Below are 24,175 nucleotides of genomic sequence, written 5' to 3' on the forward strand. Positions count from 1 at the left end.
CTCCTTACATTAAGAAGGTAAATCTTAGCCCAGTCGTACATGCAAAGATAACATCAAGACTGGATTACTACAATGCAATATACAATGGTGTGACTACAAAGGGCCTGCTCCAGCTCCAGTTGATTCAGAATGCAGCAGCAAGACTCATAGAAGGTTGTAAGTGACATGATCATATCACACCATTTTTGTAAAAACTTCATTGGCTACCAGTACAATACAGGGCTAAATTTATAACTCTATGTCTGATCTTCAAAGCTCTAAAAGGAAATGGCCCTGAGTACCTGAAAAATAGGATGATCCTCCACACACCACCAAGGACACTAAGGTCCTCCCAAGGACTTTCACTAACCACACCCTCTCCAAAAGACATTACACGATGTGATACCCGCAAGCGAGCCTTCTCCGGAGTAGCCCCCACACTCTGGAATGTACTGCCTGAAAGGCTGCGCTTAACACAAGATTATCTCTACTTCAGGAAGCAGGTGAAAGCTTGGCTCTTCAACCAGGCCTTTAATGAAAGAAGTAACTAACTCGTTAGTCTCACTCACACACACAAGGAGTACTCAGGCTGCATATACTGCAGCAGGACATGTTTATCCACTCCTACCCTTGCTGAGATAACATTTAACCATTTCTCTGACCTCATGTGCAACTTTCTTTAAATCAATCACCTTACTTTCTAACTCTTCCTACTTTCTTACCCTTCTATATGTTACATCTTTGCTTTACCCTTCACTATCACTTATAATGTTCTATTACATATTGTGTTGACATTATCAATAGTATACCATGCCATACTTTGTATTGTTTTTGAATATTTTTACTGCTGTAATTGTCTATTGCTCATGTTTGATCTATTCTTACTGTACACCGCCTTGAGTGAATTCTTTCAAAAAGGCAGTAAACCAATCCTAATAAATAAGTACTACAAATTGCAGGCAAGCAGTTGCTTCCCATGCCTGTCTCAATAGCAGACTATGGACTTTTCCTCTAGGAATTTGTCCAAACCATTTTTTAAACCCAGATACGCTAACTGCTGTTACCACTTCCTCCAGCAAAGAGTTCCAGAGCTTAACCATTCAGCACCTATGTACAAAACGTTTGAGCTGCCTTCCACTTGTGTGGTTAGTTACTCTGCAATGTAATACCCATCTTTCTCAGCAGTTCTAAAGCCTGAATCCACACACAGAGTAACCATCAACTGCTTCCAGAACATCCCTACCTGCACTCCATTATAATTGCTACTACTGCTACTCCATGCTTGCATATACAGGAGAACCCCCTGCACTGTAGGCCTTAACCTGTAGTCAAGACACAGACCAGACAAACAGGCTTCAGACAATGTACTGCATCGCAAATTGCAATGTCCTCCCAGCAGAAGTGACCAAGTTTTTAACTGATAAACCAGGCAAAACCAAATTAATTTGTGTTTAGAATTCTATCTACTACGTAATCTCTCCCTCTCTCAAATGATGTACAAATACCTTGAAAATATTGGTATAGTACAACGCCGGCTATCTGGATGGCCAATTATCCGAACCTGTTCAGCCAGTGATAACATCTCCACTCGCATCACCCTCTTTCTCATTTCCCTCACCTGTGGCCCATTATCCGCCCCCCCCCCCCACCCCTTGTAAATCTGCCATATAGAACAGTACAGTATCTTCCCAGTCAATCATCCTTGTGATCCGCACAGTCTGTTGAAGGAAATGGCATAACCAGGAGCGGGTACACAGAGAAAAGCCCTTTCTTTTTCTGGCCCTTTCCTTTTTCCTGACTCACATGCAGCAGAGAAAAGTCTTGTCCTTTCAGCTTGCGAGGACACGGCAGGGAAAAGCCTTGCCCTTTCAGATTCACAAAACGAGAGTGGGGATACAGCAGTGTTAAAAATGACGTAAAAGTGAAGAAGGAACGTTTTGTCATTAAAAGACAAAATTGACGTTGTGGAGAAATTAAGAAAGGGAGTGTCATGGGAAAATTTGGCAGAAGAATATGGTGTAGGATCATCATCAATATCTGACATAAAAAGACAAGGCGATGCTATTGTAAACTAGTCAGCTTATTTTCGAAGGAGATCGCCGGCCATCTTCCAACACAAATCGGGAGATGGCCAGCCAAATCGGTATAATCGAAAGCCGATTTTAGCTGGCACCAGCTGCTTTCCATCGCAGAGCCGGCTAATGTTTCCAGGGGCGTGTTGGAAGGGTAGCGAAGGCGGGACAGGGGCGTGCTTAAGTGATGCCCGGCTTCAGCCGATAATGGAAAAAAGAAGGGCGTCCCTGGCAAGAATTTGGTCAACTTTATTTGGTCCCTTTTTTTTCAGGTCCAAGTCCCAAAAAAGTGCCCGAACTGCCCAGATGACCACTGGAGGGAATCGGGGATCACCTCCCCTGACTCCCCCAGTGGTTACTAACCCCCTCCCACCCTCAAAAAAAATAACTTTAAAAACTTTTTTTGTCAGCCTCTATGGCGGCCTCAAATGTCATACCCAGCTCCATGACAGCAGTATGCAGGTCCCTGGATCAGTTTTAGTGGGTGCAGTGCATTTCAGGCAGGTGGGCCCAGGCCTATCCCTCCCCCTACCTGTTACACTTGTGGTGGTAAATGGGAGCCCTCCAACCCCCCCCCCTAAAACCCACTGTACCCACATGTAGGTGCCCCCCTTCACCCATAAGGGCTATGGTAATGGTTTAGAGTTGTGGGGAGTGGGTTTTGGGGGGGATTTGGGGGGCTCAGCACCCAAGGTAAGGGAGCTATGCACCTGGGAGCTTTTTTTTTTTATTTTTAGAAGTGCCCCCTAGGGTGCCCGGTTGGTGTCCTGGCATGTGAGGGGGACTAGTGCACTACAAATGCTGGCCCCTCCCACAACCAAATGCCTTGGATTTGGCCGGGTTTGAGATGGCCAGCCTTGGTTTCCATTATGGGCAAAAACCGAGGCCGGCCAACTCGAACCCGGCCATCTCTGATATTTGGGCGGCCCCAACCGTATTATCGAAACGAAAGATGGCTGGCCATCTCGTGGCCCCGGCCCTTCATGGTGCCGTCTTCGGAGATGGCCAGCCCCGTTCGAAAATGCCCTCCACGTCTCTGCTCTTGAAAAAGAAGAAGGGAGGTGTTCCAGGAAAAACATGGAAAGGTCACCTAGTGAAGAAGTAGATAAAGCTCTTTATCTTTGGTTGCTGCAAACAAGATCGTTGGGCCATCCAATTTCTGTGCTGCTATTATCCGAAAAGGCAATGTTTTTCATTAAGCAATAAAGGTATTCAAATCCTCCTCCACTGTCCGAGGAATTGCACGGTGTAACATTAGTTCTTGTTTATTGTATTTAGCACGCTTAACCTCGGTTAATCAAATTCTTATCCAGTCTTCTCGATTTGATGTTGAAAATCCTTGTCATTGGCACAAATTTTTCTAAAACTCAGAAACTGCGAAAACGGAAGACTGTCCTTCAATCTCCGTGGATGGCAACTGCCATACTCCAATAAGGTATTTCGGTCTGTAGGTGTCACATGCACATTGGGTAACAAATCTAGTCTCAAAATAATGAATCTTCTCAAAAGAACAAGATAAATTGAATAGCAGCATGACATGCAGGGGCAGACTGACCATACGGGCATCCAGGCAGTGCCCGAGGGCCCAGAGGCTCTCTTCACCCCCCCTCCCTAAGCCTCAGTCGGCCTTCCCCAGTCCCACCTTGAAGGGCCCTGGTGGTCTAGTGGCCGCTATGGAGTCAGGAAACAACCCCACTCTTTCCTGCTTGCTGCCACCATGTTAAAAATGGCTGCCAAGAGACTACTGTGGGAAGTCTTGACAGCCATTTTCGAAACATGTTGGGCAGAGTAGCAGCAGTGGGCAGGAAAGAGTGGGGTTCTTTCCTGCCCCCGAAGAAGCCACTAGACCACCAGGGCTCTTCAAGATTGGACCAGGGAGGGCCTACTGAGGGTCGGGGTCTGTAGTTTACAGGGGGGGCTGTAGTGTGTGGAAGGGGAGTGGCAGGCAGCATCACTGTCAGTCTGCCCCTGATGACGTGTTGAGCCACGTGACGAAAGATGCAAAACTGATTTCATCACTTTTCCATAAAACAAAAGCATTAGCAATATACCAACGCCAGAGGAATATCTGGTCATAGAAAGGTGAAGACAATATCCACTTCACTTCAAAATCTGAGATATAGAGGTTTGTTATGGTAAGGGCAAATGTAGCCCCCATAGCCACACCCAAGATCAAGATCTGTAAATAAAGCTGTGAATAAAAATAATTTTCACATAAAGCCAACTGTTGCAAAAACTCAGAAGATCTCAATCTAGTCTCCAACGCTTGCCATATGATACTAAAAGCTTCATCCTGAGGTATCGTACCTCTGCAATAATCCTCACAAAAATGCATTTGTCTTTAAGATATGAAAATCCAGTACCCACTAAAGATTTCAAAAAGACATCAACAAATGTAGAGAGATAATCAGTTTACCCGGGTGGTTCTCTAATCTTTTATGTATTGTTGGAAGTGTATATAGTACTGGTATATCTGGATGAGAATTCAAAAATTAAAATTCTTTGGATGTAGTGTAGCCTTCCTCAATTATAAAAAGATCCTAAAGTGTCTTCTCATCTTGACTAATTTTAGACCTGTTGCTTCCATCCATTTTTTGTGGCAATATTGGAGGGATCAGTAACTATGCAAATGACACGATATCTGAGAAATTTGATATCCTACACAGTTCTCAATTGACTTTTATGCTAATTATAGAGCGGAGACTGATAGGTACTCTTCTAGACCACCTTAAAAAATAAAGGAGGAAAAGTGTTGGTATTACAATTTGATTTTTTATCTGCTTTTGATCTTATGGATCAAAATATCTTTCAATTTAATTCTGAGTAATATTGGAATTATGGGAAATATTTCTCATTGGTTGATGAATTTTCTGAATGGAACATAAGGTCAGATTTAAAGAAGCTTTTTCAGATAGTTGGAGTTTGCCATGTGGGGTACCTCAAGGTTCACCACTGTCCCTTCAATATCTATCTTCATTCTCTGGGCTACTCATTTGATAAAATGGGTTTTTAAACTTTTATTTAAGCTGATATCATAGTCAGTCATTATTTTGATTGTATCTCAGTTTCACTTATCTGTAGCTAAGGTGCAACAATATTGACATTTGGATGCAAAAACATAATTTAAAGTTAAATAAGGAATAAACCAAATTTTTATTAGGAAAAGGGTCCAGAAAACACTTAGGATAGGTCATAGTCAATGATCCCTATCATCTACAATTAAAATACTTGGCGTTCTTATAGATCAAACACTGTAGAACCTCAGCCAAATAATTTGGTTTAAAAAAACCCTTTTTATCAGATGAGAAAATGGATTTGGAATTTTTTTTTTTTTTTTTTAAGAATCTAGTTTTAGGCTATGGACTCAATCATTTGTTTTGGCTTTGTTTGATTGATTTTCTCCCTTTCCAAAGCTGAAAGAATATCACCTTTTTAAAATTCAACTACATTGGCTTCCAGTAGAAGCCCAGCTCGTAAATTTTACTGTCTGCTTTTTAAGATTGGGTATGGCTTGGCTCCTCCTTACATGTATACTATAAGTTTCTCAAGATCCAATTTCTTTTATTTGTTGTGAGATTTTTCTATCTGTTTTTCCTGACCTCAAAGGAATAAAATAAGAAAGAATTGAATACTTTTTTTTTTTTTAATCTTAGCAGGCAGCAACACATTGGAAGAGATTTTCATATGCAGTCCATTTCAAATTATATCCCCTCAAGGACTGGGAGTGAATACTATTGCCATAGGTAATACTCTGAAAAAGCGAAAATTAAATTGTAACATTAAAAACCCGGCTGCATGGTAGAATCTTTTGAGGTGAGCACAGACCAGCCTGCTCTGTTCTGGTTCCTGCTGCTATATTATAGGCAGTGTGCAAAGTGTTTGAGCATTACCTTGTGTCTCTAATGGCTGTAGCCTGTTACCCCCAGTGGGGCTATCATTCTTCTGTACAGAAATTGAGGGGGGGGGGGTGTATAAAAAAAAAAAAAGCAGCCATGGATTTTGTCAACTCATTCACCAAATTCTTCTTAAACTACACTAAATATTTATACTAAAATAAATGACACTTTGCATACTTAACTGCCTAAACTTACTTTTCTACAGTGTAAAAGTGACGGTGTAATGTCCTTGTTTACACTAATTGAAAATGGTGTTTACTGATGCACAGTTGTTATAAAGTTACTTGCAATAAACTAAACATTATTGTACACAATGACTTACTGCTATGTTTCCAAAGAACTGGACACGGGAGAGGGTGAGTCAAATAAGTGTCTGAAACCAGTACACTAGAAGAGTGGTGACTGTGTGGGAAGAACTTGATCAACATGTGATCAATAGTGGCGTACATGTCTTTGCACTTGTGGGGAGGACATTTTGAACAAACCCTGTGATTGCAATTAACCTTATTTACTATGCAGGAGTAGAAAGTTTATTTTTTTTTCCAATTTATGCACAACAGTGGCACAGCATATTCCTTTTTATACTTTAATAAAAAGATTTAAATATAAAATCATAAGTGTTTGAGGCTTCTGCAGATGAGAACAGAGCCCATGGGAATGGGATGGAGACAGAGATAGAAACGGAGGGGACAGCCCCGTGTCCATTCTCTACTATAAAGTAAAGAGCCATGGAGCCAGCTAACTAGGCTTCCTTCTCTGAACTCATATGCACTTAAGAAACTTACCCAAGATGGTACAGCACTAGGACCTGCAGTAAATCTACACCATTATGTTTCTCTTATTTAACAGGTCCTCAACCCATTAATAGGCCACTCCTGAGCCTTATTTCTACCAGCTAGAATTAGACTTTCTTAATAAAATAAGACAAACTTGGACACATCAGCCAACCTCCCTTTTATCTCTAAGATCATTTAGAATGTGGGATCTGGTCTTGTCTTAGAACAAGGACTTGAACACTATTCACATGGGCCATCTGGTTTCTAACCTAGCTGAAGTACAGACTGCATGAGTTGCCTTACTAAATAAGGTCTGTCTAAAGCCAGGTTGCTCCTACGTATGAGCCTGACCTTGTAAGAGCAGACAGGGTGAAATTAGCACAGCTACTGTTGTACCACACTGATTCTGCCCCCCCCCTTTTTTTTTACAAGCAGTCTTCTAATGTTGACCAAGACTGTAACTTCTCCCTGTAGTACAGCCTGAGGAGTCTAGCCTTGCTCCGAGCAATCAAAGACTTAAAATCAGCAGCTTTCTGTATGCTAATGACATTCAAGCATCCTTAAATGTGTGTAAAAATGGCAGTGCAGACTTTAAATGGCATCTGCTTTTCCTGGGTTCAATTTCATTTCCAAGAAACAAATTCTCTTAGAATATGGCTGGCTGGAGCAAAGGCAGCAGTAGTGATTTAGAATTAACCTTGGAACTTCACATTGATCTGTTGGCAAAGAAATGCTTTTAGGCTCTGAGAAAGTCAAGCTATTTTGACTTTTACTACAATCAAGACACTCTGTGCTCTTAACATGTTCCATTATGGCTACTTTGTACAGCAGACTTAAGTTTTCAAACATTAAGCAACTTGTACTCGGAGCTGCTTAGTTGCTCTCTAGTGCAAAGAAGTTTGATCATCTCACACTGCTGTTAATAGACCGCTATTGGTTTCTTATGGTTAAGACATGTCCAATTCAAAAATACTAATGCAGTCTCATCCTGCCACCCAAATATATTACTGCCCTGTCCTCATTAGCCTGCATGCAATCTTGGCTGCTCAGCCCTTCAGCAACATGGCTTAAATGGTTGCCTAAGGCTTTGGCCAGTTCACATTTTTGTAGCCCATTCCACCATCGACATCAGCCTTCTCCACTTCATCCCCCCCCCCCCCCCTCCTCTTTTAAAAATACTGATGTGTGGTATATCCAGAGTTAAACAGTACTGTCCTTACTTTCATATGAGAAATATGAATAGGCAGAAAAGCTTTTAAAGATTTACAGAAAATGTGTTTATTAAAGCTAAAATGTACTATGAAAGTCAGATATAGAAAAACAGCGACTCTCTCTTGTTACAGATCTCCTTCCTGAACTAGTTGTCACTGGTGTACTAGATGGACACTACAGACTGGGCATTAATACTGGAGTGAAGACTGGTCCAAAGGTGCCAAAGTTACCTTCGCCTGTTTGACAGATGGGTCTAGAATACGGCTACAGCTCTGGGTTTTGGTGAAAAGGGCCCCTGTCAAAGTATGCTAGAAACTGTCACTTCAGGACAATGCAGGTGGCTCACTGTGCGAGAGGACAAGACAGTACTGAAGTACAAGCGCCTCCCAAAAAGGATGCAGGATTAAAGAAACAGGCTGAAACTGCTATGAGCAGTGCTTGAAAAAGACTGGATGCAGAACTGTTGCAACCAAAGAATAAGCTGCTTTGGAGGCCTATGCTTCACAGGGGGTTGACCCTGGACTCTGACTTTACCGTAGCAAGCTGCAATCATCCCATGCAGCACCTACCCTTACAGCCTCAGGCTGCTATTAGTTTGTGCTCTTTAAATAAATTTGTTAGAAAATGCTTCAGTCAGTGTTTCTTCCATTCAAAGACAGTAGCTTTACTCACACTCACTCGCAAAGCAGCTACACAAACTATGAAGGCAGAAGAGATTCAGGTTCTCATTCAACACCCAAGTAACACAAGGTCCCTCTTGGCAACTGGTGTCATTTCTCAGGCTATACAAACCCAGCCTGTACAAGTTTACATTAAAGGCAGCATAGGCAAGATACACAAGACATGGACACATTTTAAACAGAACCATCATTTATTTGGTGTAGATCAGATTCTGCCCCCCCTCCCCCCATAATCACCCACAAACTGAACAGATGGCATGTGATGCCTTTTAACATAAAAAAAGTATTACAAATGATGGTTTCACCCCACAAGAGCTTTGTATGTGGGAAATTGGTATTAACACCTGGTTATAGTTCAAGCAGAGAAAAATCTCACCATTCCAGCTTTCAGTAGGAGCTCTCACAGCTACAATTCTGACAACATAGGGGACTTGTACTTTTGTAGATGCAACCAATTAAGCTCCAAATAAAAGGCTAGAATTTGAGTCAATGTTGTAATCAACTTTATGGATAAGGGCAGTTAAAAGGAGGCCCCTTCCTCGACAGGCCCTTTACTAACCAACCCTTCAGTTCATCAACTTGGACCCTTTGTTCTACAGCTGTTTCCTTTTAACTTTACTCTTTGGCAATAGCAAATGGCTTCTCCACATCGATCTTCCCACAATCTGCGATGATGACATCTTTAAGAGGCTTGTCCCGGCTATCTGTTTTAGTATTCTCAATCTTATGCACCACATCCTACGGAAAGAAACAAGTAATAAAGTGTGGGGCTTGCTGGGCATTGACTGACAGCTCTCACTTTAACTCTATAACTACTACAGCCTCATGAATGAAAGCTGCAATACAACAAGCCTGCTTTTGGGAACTAGGTCCTTTATTTTTCTTTACAACAAGGATTGTAGCCTAAAATATTTCCCCATATAGAAAAAGACACTACTACATTAAAAGGAGATGCCCACTAAAGGCTAACATGGATGATTAAGGCCATGGTTTTCTCAGTGCACTTATATCTATCTGTTCACACACACACACACTGTGTGAACTCAAAAGCTTATGTACTGCATCATCTCTGAATGTGTTGCGTTCATCCAAAGGTTTCACATTTTAGTAAATCCAGAAAAAATATGAAATAAAAGTGAAGATAACTAAAAAAGCATTACAGTATTCAACATGTGCTTCTATCTTGCTGATACATGGTAAAAGGCAGAGGTGTTAGATTGCTGCAGCCAGATGAGGAAGAAAAGGGTATGATCATGTGACCCCCACTTTTTTTTTTTTTTAAACATTTGTTACCACAGTGGTTTCAAAATCTGTCCTGGGGGCTCCCTACCAATCAGGTTTTCAGGCTATCACAATTAATATTCATGAGAGGGATTTGCATGCAGTGGAGGCAATTTTGCTGAGTTGGCCTCTATCTACTGGCAAGGAGGATAAATCAACATATCTGGACTAGACTGACTGGATTACAAGGCAGTGGTTGTTTAGACAACCCTCCATAAGCAAATCACCTGAAGAGCCCCAAACACACCTACTGGGGAACATGGTTTAGGCAGATTCTGTAAAGTCTTTGAATGGGGGGGGGGATAGTGCTTTTTACTTTCTTTTATTGTACCTCACTTTGAAAGTTCTGTTGGAAGAGGTGTATTATCTAAATAGGAGTAGCCTAGTGGTTAGTGCAGCTCCTTGTGACTCTGGGCAAGTCACTTAACCCTCCATTGCCCCTGGTACAAAATAAGTACCTGAATATATGTAAACCACTTTGAATGTAGTTGCAAAAACCTCAGAAAGGCGGTATATCAAGTCCCATTTCCCTTTCCCTCATAGATGTCACATTTATTGGAGTAATCAACCATTCTTTTCCACAGAAGATAAAAATAAATACAAGTTTTTACATGGCCTTGGGGCAGCAGTAGAAAGATACTTGTTGGGAACTAGGCCCTTCTAGTCTTATTTTCACCTATTCTGTGTTTATGTAGTTATTTTTAATCATTTTTATTGTGCTACACCTTGGCTGTTTTTTCCATGAAAAAGAGAGTTAAATGAATTAGAAATATTTCAAGTTTCTACTGGAATTATATTGTTTTCTGAGCATCATTTTCACTATATTTTGTATAGTCATGTTTCTTTATTAGTATATTTTTATATAGTGGTTTTTATAGTATAGATGTTTTAAAATAAATATATTCAGCAAACTTCAAGAATAAAGTAGCTGCATTTTCCATAAGAAAAAAAGCTCAAGAACAAATAGCCATATGAGACTAATAAAGGAGGCTCAGAAGAAATACCAATTTACTAAGTGGGTAACTGATGCTTAAAAATATCTATCAGTGTAGGTAACAAGAGCTGAAGCAGGTCAGAACAGCTACTGGGTCCAAGCTAAAGCTATTAAATATAGCAAGGTCTGTGGTGAAAGACATGAGGCTACTAAACGTGGACCCTCCTCAGAGTCAGGAAAGCAATCGATGCTGGTTACATGCCGAAACCACAAAGATCTAGAGCAGGAATTGTCAACTGAGGGCCGCAACCCAGCTGGGTTTCAAGATTTCCACAATGAATATGCATGAGATCTATTTGTGTACCATAGAAGCAGTGGATGCAAATCAACCTCATGCCTATTTATTGTGGAAACCTTGAAAACCCGACTTGGTTGTGGTCCTCAAGGCCATGGCTGCCCACCCCTGCTCTAGAGCAAAGCTTCCCAAAAGCTATCCACAGAAACCCATAGCCACTTAATGAATATGTATGAGAAATGTGCCTACACCGAGTCTTCAATGCTTATTCACCACAGATATTGAGGAAAGATTTGGGAAGCCCTGTTCGAGAGATCTACATCTGTACAAGAAGAGGAACCAAATATCTGCATGCTTACCATTCCGCTGAGGACCTTGCCGAACACGACATGCTTGCCATCAAGCCAGGGTGTTTTCACAGTGGTAATGAAGAACTGGGAGCCGTTGGTGTCCTTGCCAGCATTGGCCATGCTTAACCAGCCGGGGCCATAGTGCTTCAACTTAAAGTTTTCATCTGCAAATCGGTCTCCATAGATGCTCTTACCTGTCATGAAACAATACAGTAAAATGGCACCCATTGATAGTTAAACATTAAAAAATCTCATCTGTATGCTGTGGACCTGTCGGAGAAACTAATCTGCACTTTACTCTAGAGCATGCACTATTCCAGGCATTCAACCCTGGATCCAAATGTAACCACCACCATGGTGAGGCATTTAGAACTACCGATGCTAATTTCCCAACCTGCTCTAACAAGGCGGCTGACTAGTTCCACTGCCCACCCTCAGTAGAAGTTCAGACAGTCCAGCTTTTATGCCACTTTATGCAGGGGCTTGCAGTCCTGCATTTGTAAAGCAAGGCAAAATTTTAAGTCTACATGGAAAATATGCTGATCAGACTGAATTTCACTGAAAAGCTTAACGCTGGCAAACAGATGCTCAGGTATTCAATGCCAGATGGTTTTGTTGCTACTTGTAAAAAAAGAAGTAACGCTACCCAGGACAAGAGGAAAAGCAAAAGGATGAGAGATAACATCTTAAAAATGTCAGAGGCGATTCTAGACAAGAGAGCAGGAAAATCCTATTGAAGTTCCCGCACTACTACCCGAGGAAATGAAGGAAGGAATAGGCAGAGCAAAGATGTTTTACATTATTCAGTTTGCAGTTAAAATAGCTGGGATCCCCGTTTCATTTTGATTTTGGGTCAATTCCTTAAGAGAAGGGCCTTAATATCTGAAAGCTCTTCCAACTTTAGGGATCACTGTAGCATGAAGGTAAGTGCAATCACATTTTTGTCCTCAAAAGAACATGCAGGTGCCACCAGTCTCTCATTTTTTGCTACTCCAGATTAGATACAGCTTTCCCCCTCAAACTAATTTTAAAATGGTGCAAAGAAGAAATACTGAAAAACTGGAAAGTTAATTTTAGAGCATGCTTTTAATAACAGGAGGGAATTGGACTTTACCTCCAGTGCCGTCTCCTCGGGTGAAATCTCCTCCTTGGATCATAAAGTCCTTAATAACACGGTGGAACTTGCTGCCCTTGTACCCAAATCCTCTCTATAAAAAAAGACAAGAGAAACACAACCAAGATGGAAAAACAATTAGCAGAGAAGGCAGTCTGCTGCAAACACAAGATGCATCCTACACAAGGGAAGAAAGAAGTTACTACTCCTGGGGGCATTTTGCTGCTGCCTTCCTACCCCCCTCTCCTTGTGCAGGAAGCAGGAGCAGGACCCAGCTGGGATAGTCTTTTCCATATCATAACCTACAGTGTTTCCCACCTCACTATAGATCTCCTGTCCCGTCATCAACGTGGCCTTCACTTGCTCATGTCTCATCAAGCCCAACACATGGATCCCAAAAGACAAGACACCACCGCTAACATATCGTCTACTCTTCCTCTACCTTGGTCCCGATGCTACCATAAGCATTGCACAGATCTCCCCCATATACTTGTTGCACCACTGGCTTGCATAACTCCCCTCCCCTGATCATAGTCTTGTCCTTCTCCTGCCACCCTGAACCCACCAACTGAATGGCACAGGATTTCATGCAGCTAATGTGGTTCAAATTGGCAGTCAGGTTCAGGGCACAGCCCTATTGCAGTTGCTCTCATCTTACCACATGAATTGGTACAAAAAAAAAAAAAAGGGTGTGTGTGTGGAAGAGCTAGGTGCATATACTGGGTGCAGGGAAGAGAAGCAGAAAGGAGAAAGCTTGGGATGCCCATCCTTGGGGGGTGGGGGGCAGCAGTATCTGATGGGGATTAAGAAATGGAGCCAAGTTGGAGAAAGCAACAGCTGGCAGGAGAGGATCCAGGACTTTTGATGAAATCTGTGCAAACATTACAAGATATGTATGCAGAATTTCTGCATAATTTTAAAAAATAGCGCACAAATTATACTAGTAAGGTATCAGTGAAATAAATTCAAAAATCCCATTTACAAAATAAAGTCAATAAAGGGACAAAATTATAATCAAATTTGAGGGCTGGAACCGTGGCAATTAAAAGCCAATAGTCTCAGTTCAGCCCTTTAAAGATCTATATATATAATTGAACTGAGACTATTGGCTTTTAAATTTGAGAATCTGGATTCAGCAGATGGATATTTTGGGGACTGAGGCTATTGGCTACTTTGCACTTGATATTCTCATTGGGAACTTTGTTAGTTTTGCTTAAAATAAGTTAAAAATTAAAAAAAAGTTTTAAAATAATAAATATGTTGAAGGATAAATATGATATAAATCTCAGGGAGTCTAATGATGTATATAGAGCATTCAAGTGAGCCGTACTGGAGAGCGTTCTCACCAAGAATAAAGCTTGGCTGTGGGATACAGCCTGAATTCTCCCTTGATCCTTCAGTACATTATAGTGGTAATTTTTCATATTTTTACAGTTCCCTCTGTTTCTATCGAGTTGCACAGTCATTTCTTTTGGGATCAATTTATTTTTTGAGAATCTTCAGTATTCTCTCTCCCTTTGGGTTCATCACCATTTTTAGTGGTCCACATACAAAGCAGGGAAGAGGAAGGTGGCTGCTATTATGGAAGCTCAAAGGAGCAAGAGGAAATTGTTGGGACACAAGAAAGGAAAACCCTGAATTTGGAACTCTCACTGGTGCTCTTACTCCTCGGACCGTCAAGAGTTTGGCATAATAGCATTTGGTGACATTGCCGGTCCTTTGCGTTCTATATCCAAGCACATATATAGAAACTCCATCTCACACAGCACATGAACAGCTGCTATCACTTGCAAAATGTTACAAATCATCCATTTCAGCTGAAATTCCCCTGGAAAAACCTAAAAGGCCAGAAACAGCTCTGGCCTCAAGCAAACCAAGTCACCAGCAATAAAGATGCAAAATTGTGGAGAACTTTGACCAAAATACATTGGCATAGCTTACCCTGCTGTGTGAGATGGGGTTTCTGTGTATGTGCTTGGACGTAGAACGCAAAGGACCTCTTCCAACATAAAGACCTCTGATGCCCCACCTGAATTTTGGCACTGGCGCAATATGGTGCATCAGTTGCTGTCTTGGGAGGCTCGGGAAGCAAAAGGCTCTTTTAAACGTCAGAGAGGTTTTTTGAAGGTGTGGAACCCCTATTTGACCTCTATGTCGTCTAGAGGCAGAAGTCTTATTTTGAATACGTTGATGTGTCAGTGAGTTTGTCAGCGTGTCTGGATGGGGGGGGGGGGGGGGGAGAAACACTCTGGTGTCAATTGATTTTATTGTGGTTTGGTTAAAGCAAGATTGTGAAGGCTTTTTTTTTTCTTATGCTGAAACTTCAATAAAAATGTTGAAATATAAATTCACCTCCCCTACAAGGCAGATGGCTGGCAAATATGAATGAAGGTGACCCAGCCATGGATGAGCTCACATGGTTACAGCAGCAAAAAGTGGAACAAGTCAGGAATGAGGTGCAGGTGGCCAGCACTGAATCAGAATAATGCACTACCAGTTAGGAATGGGGTGTGTGCTAGCAGTGCTTCCCTTAGGAAGTGGTCACCCTGATAGTAGTATGCCTAGAGTCAATTTCACTGCAAACACATACTCCAATTATACTGTATATATTAAGTCACACATGCAGCCATGTATACTACAAAGATTGTCGCAAGAAAACAAGAGACTCACCTCTCCTGTTGCTAAAGCAACAAAGTTTTCTACAGTCTTTGGAACAGTCTTTCCAAACAGTGCAATCTCAACACGCCCAACTTCTTCATCCCCAATTTTTAAGTCAAAGAAGACCTGAGGGAGAGGACCAACAAGATCAAAAGCACTGTACAAACGCGGAGGACTGCATGCAAGTATCAGAACACATTTCTACCTGAAGTACTGGTCCTGACCACAGGACTCATGCCCAGGAACACTGCTGACTCCACATCAGTGCTTACCTTGCTGGTTACAACTAGGGGACGGGGGGAGGATATGTGTCCTCCATGGATGCAGTTGAGAGAGCATGGGTACCCCTCCCCCAAAAGTGTACCAGAGAAAGGACCTCCTCCACAGGGCTGCTCTCTCTCATGTCCCACTTACTTTAGCAAAACCTCAGTAAACCCAGGCTGAAATAGATTCTACTGTATTCCAATACCAACTGACTCTGGCCTACTCTCCTACTTTCAAAGCTGGGGGGAGGGGGCAGAACAGGTTCTCTCAGGACACTACTGCTAAAGAGGAGAAGCTTTTGAGAAGAACATTTTATATATTTATTTTATTTATTTAATTGGGATTTATTAGCCACCTTTATGAAGAGATTCACCCAAGGAAGAATTTTGTAGGAGATGGTGGCACTCCTATCACCAGTGTACTGATTAGGCATAGACATACACAGCCTAATGGGAGAATTATACCTAGTAAGGCAACATTTCTGATCCTTCCCTTTCTCTCCCCCCTCCCCCCCCCATCCTTATAACCAGTCCCTCCTTCCTTTCTTCCCTGCATCAATTACTAAGAGCTCTGCCTCCACAAAAATATGTAAACAACACTAATTATCCCAACATAAAATATGCCACAAAATTTAAGAAAACGTTAAAAAGAATTTACTCAAGCTGCCACAGGAAATTTGGGGACTGTAGCCATACCATGGGGAGACACTTTTTTTTTTTTTTTTTAAGTAATTCTACACAGAAGGGTGGTGAATGCTTAGAAAACCTTCCCAGGAATAGTGAATACAAGAACATGGAATTTTCACAGAAAATATATGGCAGTACAATGGGAATGAAGCACTGGATAATGTGGGTGGAATGGTAGAAACACACCACCACAGCACTGTGTTTTCAAGAAGACTGTGGTGCTCATTTTCAAAGCATTTAGATTTACAAAGGTTATTACAGAATGTTGAAAGTTTAAGTGCTTTAAAATACGCCACTGGGTCCTATATGACTGGACCATGGTTACACCCTAACTTCAGCAAGCATGAGGAAGCTGAAGTTTAGTAAGAAAAGGGGCATAAGAACTGACTGAGGTGGTCTGGGGTTGCATGTGGAATCTTGTATGTGAACATAACACAAGAACATATGAATAACCATAATGGGTAGGGCCAATGGTCCATCTAGCCCAATATTTTGCTTAAAACAGTGGCCAAGTACCTGGCAGAAACCCAAATAGTAGCAACATTCCATGCTAGAAATCCCAGGGCAAGTAGTGCCTTCTCTGACTAGGGACTTTTCCTCAGGAACTTGTTCAAACCTTTTAAAATCCAAATATGCTAACTGCTGTTACCACATCCTACAGCAAAGAGTTCCAGAGCTTAACTATTCCTCGAATGAAAAAACATTTCTTCCTATTTGATATAAAAGTATTTCCATGTAATTTCATTGAATGTCCCCTGGTCTTTGTACTTTTTGAAAGCGTGGAAAAAAAATCGATTAACTTCTACCCGTTCTACACCACTCCAAATTTTATATACATCAAATCATATCCCCCTCAGCCAGCTGTTTTCCAAGCTGAAGAGCCATAACCTCTTTAGCCTTTCCTCATATGGGAGGAGTTCCATCCTATCCCCTTTATCATTTTGGTCGCTTTGAACCTTTTCTAATTGCGCTATATATATATTTTTAAGATACAGTGACCATAACTGAATGCAATACTCAAGATGAGGTCACACCATGGAGCGATACAGAGGCATTATAATATTCTTGGTCTTATTTTGCATCCCTGGCATCCTTTTCGCTTTTCTGGCCACCGTCACACACTGGGCTGATTTTAGCATATTGTCTACAATGACACCTAGATCGGAGTGTTGACTCCTAAGGTGGACCCTAGCATCAGTCAACTGGACGGGCAACATTGGTCTTAATTAACAACATTCATCATATTTCTGTCCCTATGTGAACTTTTGAAAACCAAAATCATGAAAGTGGCAGTACCACTGCAGGAATAGTGAGAATATATTCACTCTTCACACAGCTTGCATTCTGTCACCCTTTGCAGCCAGGCTCTACTACTACTACTACTTATTTTTATAGCGCTACTAGACCTAAGCAGCACTGTACGCTGAACATGTAAGAGACAGTCCCTGCTTGACAGAGCTTACAATCTAATCAAGACAAACAGGACAAATAAGGGATAAGGGAATTACTTAAGGTGGGAATTATAAAACAGACGTGGGTACTGAAGAAGTGAATAGGAGTTAAAAAGCAGCCTCAAAAAGGTGGGCTTTTAGCCTAGATTTGAAGACGGCTAGAGATGTCTTGAATCAGTACATCAGTACTGATTCAAGAAGTCTATTCCAGGCCTATGGTGCAGCTCCGTTCTCGAATTCACAGTGAAAGGGTACAGATAAGAGAGATTTACTCAATGAACAGAGTTCCCGGAGAGGAATGTAGGGAGAGATAAGAGTGGCAAGATACTGAGGAATGCAGAGTGAATGCACCTGTAACTCAATAAGAAGAGTTTTAATTGTATGAGGAAACAGACAGGGGAGTCAATGAAGTGACTTGAGGAGAGGGCTAATATGAGCATAGCTACACTGGCGGAATATAAGTCATGCAGCAGAGCTTTGAACAGATTGAAGGGGAGAGAGATGGTTGAGTGGGAGACCTGTGAGAAGCAAGTTGCAATAGTCCAAGCGAGAGGTGATAAGAGTGTGGATAAGGGTTCTAGTAGTGTGCTCATAAAGGAAAGAACATAAGTACATAAGTATTGCCATACTGGGAAAGACCAAAGGTCCATCAAGCCCAGCATCCTGTTTCCAACAGTGGCCAATCCAGATCACAAATACCTGGCAAGATCCCAAAAAAGTACAAAACATTTTATACTGCTTAACCCAGAAATAGTGGATTTTCCCCAAGTCCATTTAATAACTGTGATATTATAGAGAAATAAACAACAGGTTTTATCAGTCTGTTAAATATGTACAGAGGAGAGGGGGAGAGAGAGAGAAGTCGAAGAAGACCCCAAGGTAACGAGCTGATGAGACAGGGAGGATGAGAGTGTTATCCACAGAGACAGAGAATGAGGGGTAGGCATAGTGGGAAAGATAAGAGGCTCAGTCTTGGCCATGTTTAGTTTCAGAAGGCAGTGAGACATCCAGGCAGCAATGTCAGACAGGCAGGCTGAGACTTTGGCCTTGATTCCTGCGGAAATTCTGGTGTGGAGAGGTAGTTCTGGGAGTCACCAGCATAAAGGAGATACTGAAAACCACAGGAGGAGATTAGAGCACCAAGGGAAGAAGTATAGATGGAGAAAAGAAGAGGTCCCAAGTCAGAGCCCTGATGTACACCAACTGATAGTGGGATAGAAGTAGAGGAGGATCCAGAGCATATACTAAAAGTGCAATGGGAGAGAAAAAAAAAAAAAGAACAGAGCCCAGAAATCCAAGTGAGGACAGCCTATCAAGAAGTAGGTGGTGATCAACAGTGTCAAAAGCAGCAGATAGATCGAGAAGGCCTGCAGTCAAAATTACCTAGCAGGTTTCAAAAAATGTAACAAACAGGTACACCTAGGACAAGAGAGTACTATAAGAAAATACTTTTATCCTAAGATGCTAGTGGAAAACTGGGACAGACTTCCAGTGGAGCTGGCAGAGCCAAATATGGCCAAATTCAAGCATGCTTGGGACAAACACAACGGCACTTTAGTGGCAGAACAAAAGACTGATAAAAATCGGTGATAAAGACAACTTGATCCACCCAGTCTCGTCCCTGCCTGCCCATATTTTCTGGGCATCCAAGTTTTATGTTTACTTTACACTGTAAAGGCCTGGTGTGCTACTTACAACAAGAGATCCAAGTTTTCCAGTTTACTCCAACTGAAAGAAAGAGACAGTTAACTGTTTGCTCTGTACACTATACTGGTACAACTTCTACATTTTATAAACTGCCTTTCCCATTAATTATTCTTCAATCCATTCAGGGTTTCTAGGAACATAAAACTAGAATTTAATTCAAAGGGGGAACATTGGGTAGTAAAGAGGAAATTGGTTCACACATATCCAAAGTGTACTAATAGTAAGCTAGAGACGTGGGAAGGTAAAATTATGATTTACCTGCTGATAATTTTATTTCCTTTACTCACAACAGACGAATCCAGGAACTGGTGGGTTGTGTCCATCTACCAGCAGGTGGAGACAGAGATTACAAAGCTGAAGGAAGTGACACCAGACAGCCAGCTCCTCCTTCAATCGTGTATGTCTCATCACAAAGCAGCATCAAACAAGAAACAAAACTGTGAGCCTTCCTCACCAACAAACCAGAATAAGAACATGTCTCCTCAACGTATAAGAAATAGGCCCGAAAAGACTTTCTCTTCCATTTCCCCTACTAAATCAGAAATAAGTAGTTCATTGTTTCTTCTCTTTTTTTTAAATTTAATATCAGAAGAAAACAACAACCGTGGCTGACAACGGGCGGGATCCTGGATTCACCTGCTACGAATAAAGGAAAGAAAATTATCAGCAAGTAAGGCATAATTTTACCTTCCTTAGCCTCCGCATCCCAGGAACTGGTGGGATATTCCAATGCAATCCCTAAACAGTAGGAAGCTGCTGCCCCCAGGACAGACCCGCCGCTCAAAAGGAAGCATCTGACCTAGCGGTCATTATCAACTCTATAATGTTTCGAAGAGGTATGCAGAGAGGCCCAAGTAGCCCCCCAGAAAGCACACCAGTTTAAGCCCATGAAGCCGACTGCAGACTCGTGGAATGCACTCAAGTCTTCCAGAAGGATGCGACCCTGTAAAATATATGTGGAAACAATCACCTCCTTGACCTACCAGGAGATCGTCGCCTTAGACGCTGTCTCTCCCTGACGGGGACCAGTGAGAAGGAAAAAAGATGATCTGAACGCCGGAAATCATTCGACATCCACAAATAAAAGAGGAAAGCCCTCCAAAAATCAAAGGGCTGCAAACTCAGCTGGATAATCCTCCTCCCGAAAGGAAGAAAGGAAAAGAGGTTGGTCGAGATGAAAAGCCAAAACCACTTTAGAGAGGAACGAAGGAACCATACACAAAGTCATGCCAGACTCCAAAAACTGCTGGAAAGGATCTCGGCAAGACAAGGTCTGAATCTCAGACACCACGTGTGCCGAAGAGATGGTAACCAAAAGCATCGTTTTAAGGGTAAGATCTTTGTCAGAAGACTTCTGCCAACGGCTCAAAAGGAGCATTCTGCAAGGTGAAGACAAGTGGAGGAGGAGATGCAGAACTCTCCTCAAGAACCGTACCACATCAGGGTGCGAGGCCAGAGAACAGCTCGACACCTGCCCCCGGTAGCAGGCCAAAGCAGCCACATGCACTCGAAGAACATCTACCCATTCCACGCCACTCATTATTTTATAGACCTCTATCATATCTCCCCTCAGCTGCCGTTTCTCTAAGCTGAAGAGCCCTAGCCGCTTTAGCCTTTCCTTATAGCCCCTTTATCATTTTCGTTGCCCTTCTCTGCACCTTTTCTAATTCCACTATATCTGCCACCACTTTGGAAAGGCAGAACAGCTAGTCTAAGTCTTCCTTGCTGCAATGGATAGAGATTCCCCACAAACCTGCTACCCTTTGAAACTGCCTCTTGTTGCCTCCAATTGTAACCCACTGATTTCCCCATGTGGTTGAGGGAACATTGAAAAATTCTATTACTCTCCATTTTTATTTCTTAAAAACTACCCAAAGAAATCACATCATATCAGGCTACACGCAGAATTATTACTAGCTAGGAGGGAGAAATCTCACATATACAAAACCAAAGACAATGCTGCAGACTGACCTAAATTAAAGGGTAGGCACCTTCTTAAAAAGCTCTTGTTTAACCCTTTAGTGTCCAATGTTCCCGTAATAAGCCATATGGGAACAGATTGATGGGAACATTGGACACTAAATTAAGCAGCTACGTATTGTTAAATCAGCGACAAGCTGATTCTTCAACAGCTATATGAACCAACAATAAGGTGCCTCTGTTCTGCAGACACCGGGCTAAAAGGCTAGGACAGACATGAAGCAACAAACCGAACAGAAACCTAAACCCAGAATGAAAGAATCAAGAAAAGCGGGAGCCGGTCCCTAACCACCACTGCCTTTACCTTCTGAGTCACCTTAGGACCCTTCTTCTTCTCATCCGCTTCTGATGTGGCTGGGAACAGCAGGAAAATGATAGAACCAGCAATCAAGGCGATAGCAAAAAGCAACTTCATGTTTTTCTCAAGGATCCTGATCATGAACGAGTAAGCACTCGGGAACAAAGACCACAAAAGAGAAGAAAAAAAAAAAAAGGAGCAAGAAGCAACCGCACAAAGCAAAACTCGGGGAAAGACGGAAGTGACGCAATTGGCGCCCGACTCCATCCACTAAAGGTCAGGCGATGGACGGTACCATTACAATGGAAGGGTGATGGAGAGTACGTTGCAGATTAATAGAAAAGCGAACGCTTTCACTCGGTGTCAAATTTTAATACACTAAACAAACCACAGAAAAAAAAACCTCTCGTCCCCATGTCTTACATCTTAAAGCGAGTAAAGCTCAATATTACCTCGATGACGTGTGTACATCACCCTAAGAAAGATATGTAGTACAGTCGTTCTGTGACCGGGAGAGTCCAAGTACTAAAGTATTGTGAGGGGAAAATACATTTTCTTTACTATATTTTGCTATACAGATCTGCTGAAAGTTGGCGCGTGAATAATGTAGTAGCATTTAATAGGAAGCGCCTGAATACAACGTAACTCAATCTTCATAGAAAGAAAATAATAGCACAGCTGGATTTAGCTCCCCTCCGCCACCAACCAGTTAATATAAACAGGGGGGGGGAGGGGGGCCGCCAGCCTTCTGGCTCTTGCCACGTTTCAAATCAGTCTCATTTGTAGTTTTGTACAGATGTGCTGTACCAATAGAACAAGGACATGACAGAGCGATCAGCCAATCAGAGTGAGAGTCGAATGCTGGAATGGCACGAAAGGGTGGATGGATGTGGCTGGCATCCGAGGCGGTTAGATTGAGAGAGTCGGGCACGGCATGATGAGCCTGTCAGGGAGAATAATGATTAATGTCCTGAGTTAAATACCATACACAGAGAAAACAAAAAATAACATTAGGAGGTTACATGTAAAATGTTCATATGTATACGACTACCAAAAGAAAAATGACGTTTTAAAATGTTGGCGATCGAATCCGGGAAGATCCCGAGGATCCCGCTGTTTACACCGTCCCGCCTGTCTAGTTTATCTTGTGGGGCTGAAGTCAGTAGGTTGAGCTTGTCGCCTGTTTCGTTCACCCAAAACGATTACAAGCAACGCTATTGAAAACAATAGCAAAAGCTTATTAAAACAAAAATAAGGGGCTGCCCGTGCGTGGTCCATCTGTAAAAGGTCGAAAGCTGTGCCAGTTATTTTTATTATTTTGACTTATTTGCCACATTTGTACCCCACATTTTCCCACCTATTTGCAGACTCAATGTGTCTTACATTATATTGCAAAAGATATAGTTATGAACAGAGTAAGAGGTTTGTTCTAAATTAACATATTACTATGTAAGAATTAAGAAAGCTATGTATGTGGAATAATTTACATAACACATAATGGAAAAGAAAAAATATGATAATATGGCTAATATAATCAGTTTAGAGGGATTAGTAGGTGGTTGGTTTAGATATAGAATAATCAAGTTCTAAGGAGGATTCTTATTGTAAGTTTATAAAACCACTTGGCCCTGAAACATGCTCAAAACATAATCCATTTGTGTATCTAAAATTTAAACTTCTACAAAAAAGATAAGGTGAGGATGTGATTCCACGTGCCACAATGAAAAGAGAGTTTAATTTTACTTCCATTTAATTTGAATATATTCCAATTTTATAACATCAGGTTTATCAAGGCAGATTACAACAGTCAATGTGAGCCTAACAGGAAACAGGATATCCTCAATGAGATTTGACCATGTATTACTGTATTCTATACAACAGTATAGAAAAATGAGCACAAAATAATAGAGTTTATTACTGCTTTTTCTACCAGCTGCAATAATTGTTAAGCTATTGTAGTGATATTCAATTTTAACAATATTTACATCTAAATATGGCAATGATGGAACCACATGGGAGATGCTGGAGAGAGAGGTGTCAAAGAGATGAGCGAGAGGATGATAGCGAATAGAGAGTAGAAGTGTGATAATGGGGAGATGAAAGGTATGAGGGAATAGAGACTCACTGGGGAAGGACTGGGATATGGGAAGTCTATAACATCAGCACAATCCGTCCCTTCATCTCTGAGCACTCTACCAGAACCTTTGTCCACACTCTTATCACCTCTCGTCTTGATTATTGTAACCTGCTTCTCACAGGCCTCCCTCTTAGCCATCTCTCTCCTCTTCAATCAGTCCAAAACTCTGCTGCGCGACTCATTTTCCACCAAAGTCGCTATGCTCACATTAGCCCTCTCCTTAAGTCACTTCACTGGCTCCCTATCCGTTTCCGCATTCAGTTCAAACTTCTCTTATTAACTTATAAATGCATTCACTCTGCCGCCCCCAGTACCTCTCCACTCTTGTCTCTCCCTACGTCCCCCCCCCTTCGGGTACTCTGTTCTGTAGATAAATCTCTCTTATTTGTCCCCCTCTCCTCTACT

At 41.8% G+C, this 24,175-nt stretch overlaps 2 protein-coding genes across 4 annotated transcripts in view; one reads left to right on the top strand and one right to left on the bottom strand.

Annotated features, from left to right (window-relative positions):
* The window catches only part of SNX22 (sorting nexin 22), a 110,710-nt gene extending 101,739 nt beyond the window's left edge, over positions 1-8,971 (top strand). The window contains exons 7-8 of one of the 3 annotated variants that reach the window (XM_030188032.1): positions 5,705-5,794; positions 8,067-8,971. In XM_030188032.1, the coding sequence (XP_030043892.1) occupies positions 5,705-5,794; positions 8,067-8,179 (203 nt within the window). In that variant the 3' untranslated portion in view covers positions 8,180-8,971. The remainder of the gene's footprint in view (positions 1-5,704; positions 5,795-8,066) is intronic. The other 2 variants (XM_030188040.1, XM_030188048.1) reach the window with 2 other exon arrangements.
* Positions 8,894-21,889, bottom strand: PPIB (peptidylprolyl isomerase B). The gene is made up of 5 exons (XM_030188020.1): positions 21,640-21,889; positions 15,260-15,373; positions 12,590-12,683; positions 11,485-11,669; positions 8,894-9,353 (listed from the first exon to the last, which is right to left on the bottom strand). The coding sequence occupies exons 1-5, from the start codon at positions 21,772-21,774 to the stop codon at positions 9,231-9,233; spliced, it is 651 nt and encodes a 216-aa protein (XP_030043880.1). The 5' UTR covers positions 21,775-21,889; the 3' UTR covers positions 8,894-9,230.
* Between the last annotated feature and the right edge of the window lie 2,286 nt (positions 21,890-24,175).

Source organism: Microcaecilia unicolor, chromosome 1, assembly GCF_901765095.1.
Source record: "Microcaecilia unicolor chromosome 1, aMicUni1.1, whole genome shotgun sequence".
Lineage (NCBI taxonomy): Eukaryota > Metazoa > Chordata > Amphibia > Gymnophiona > Siphonopidae > Microcaecilia > Microcaecilia unicolor.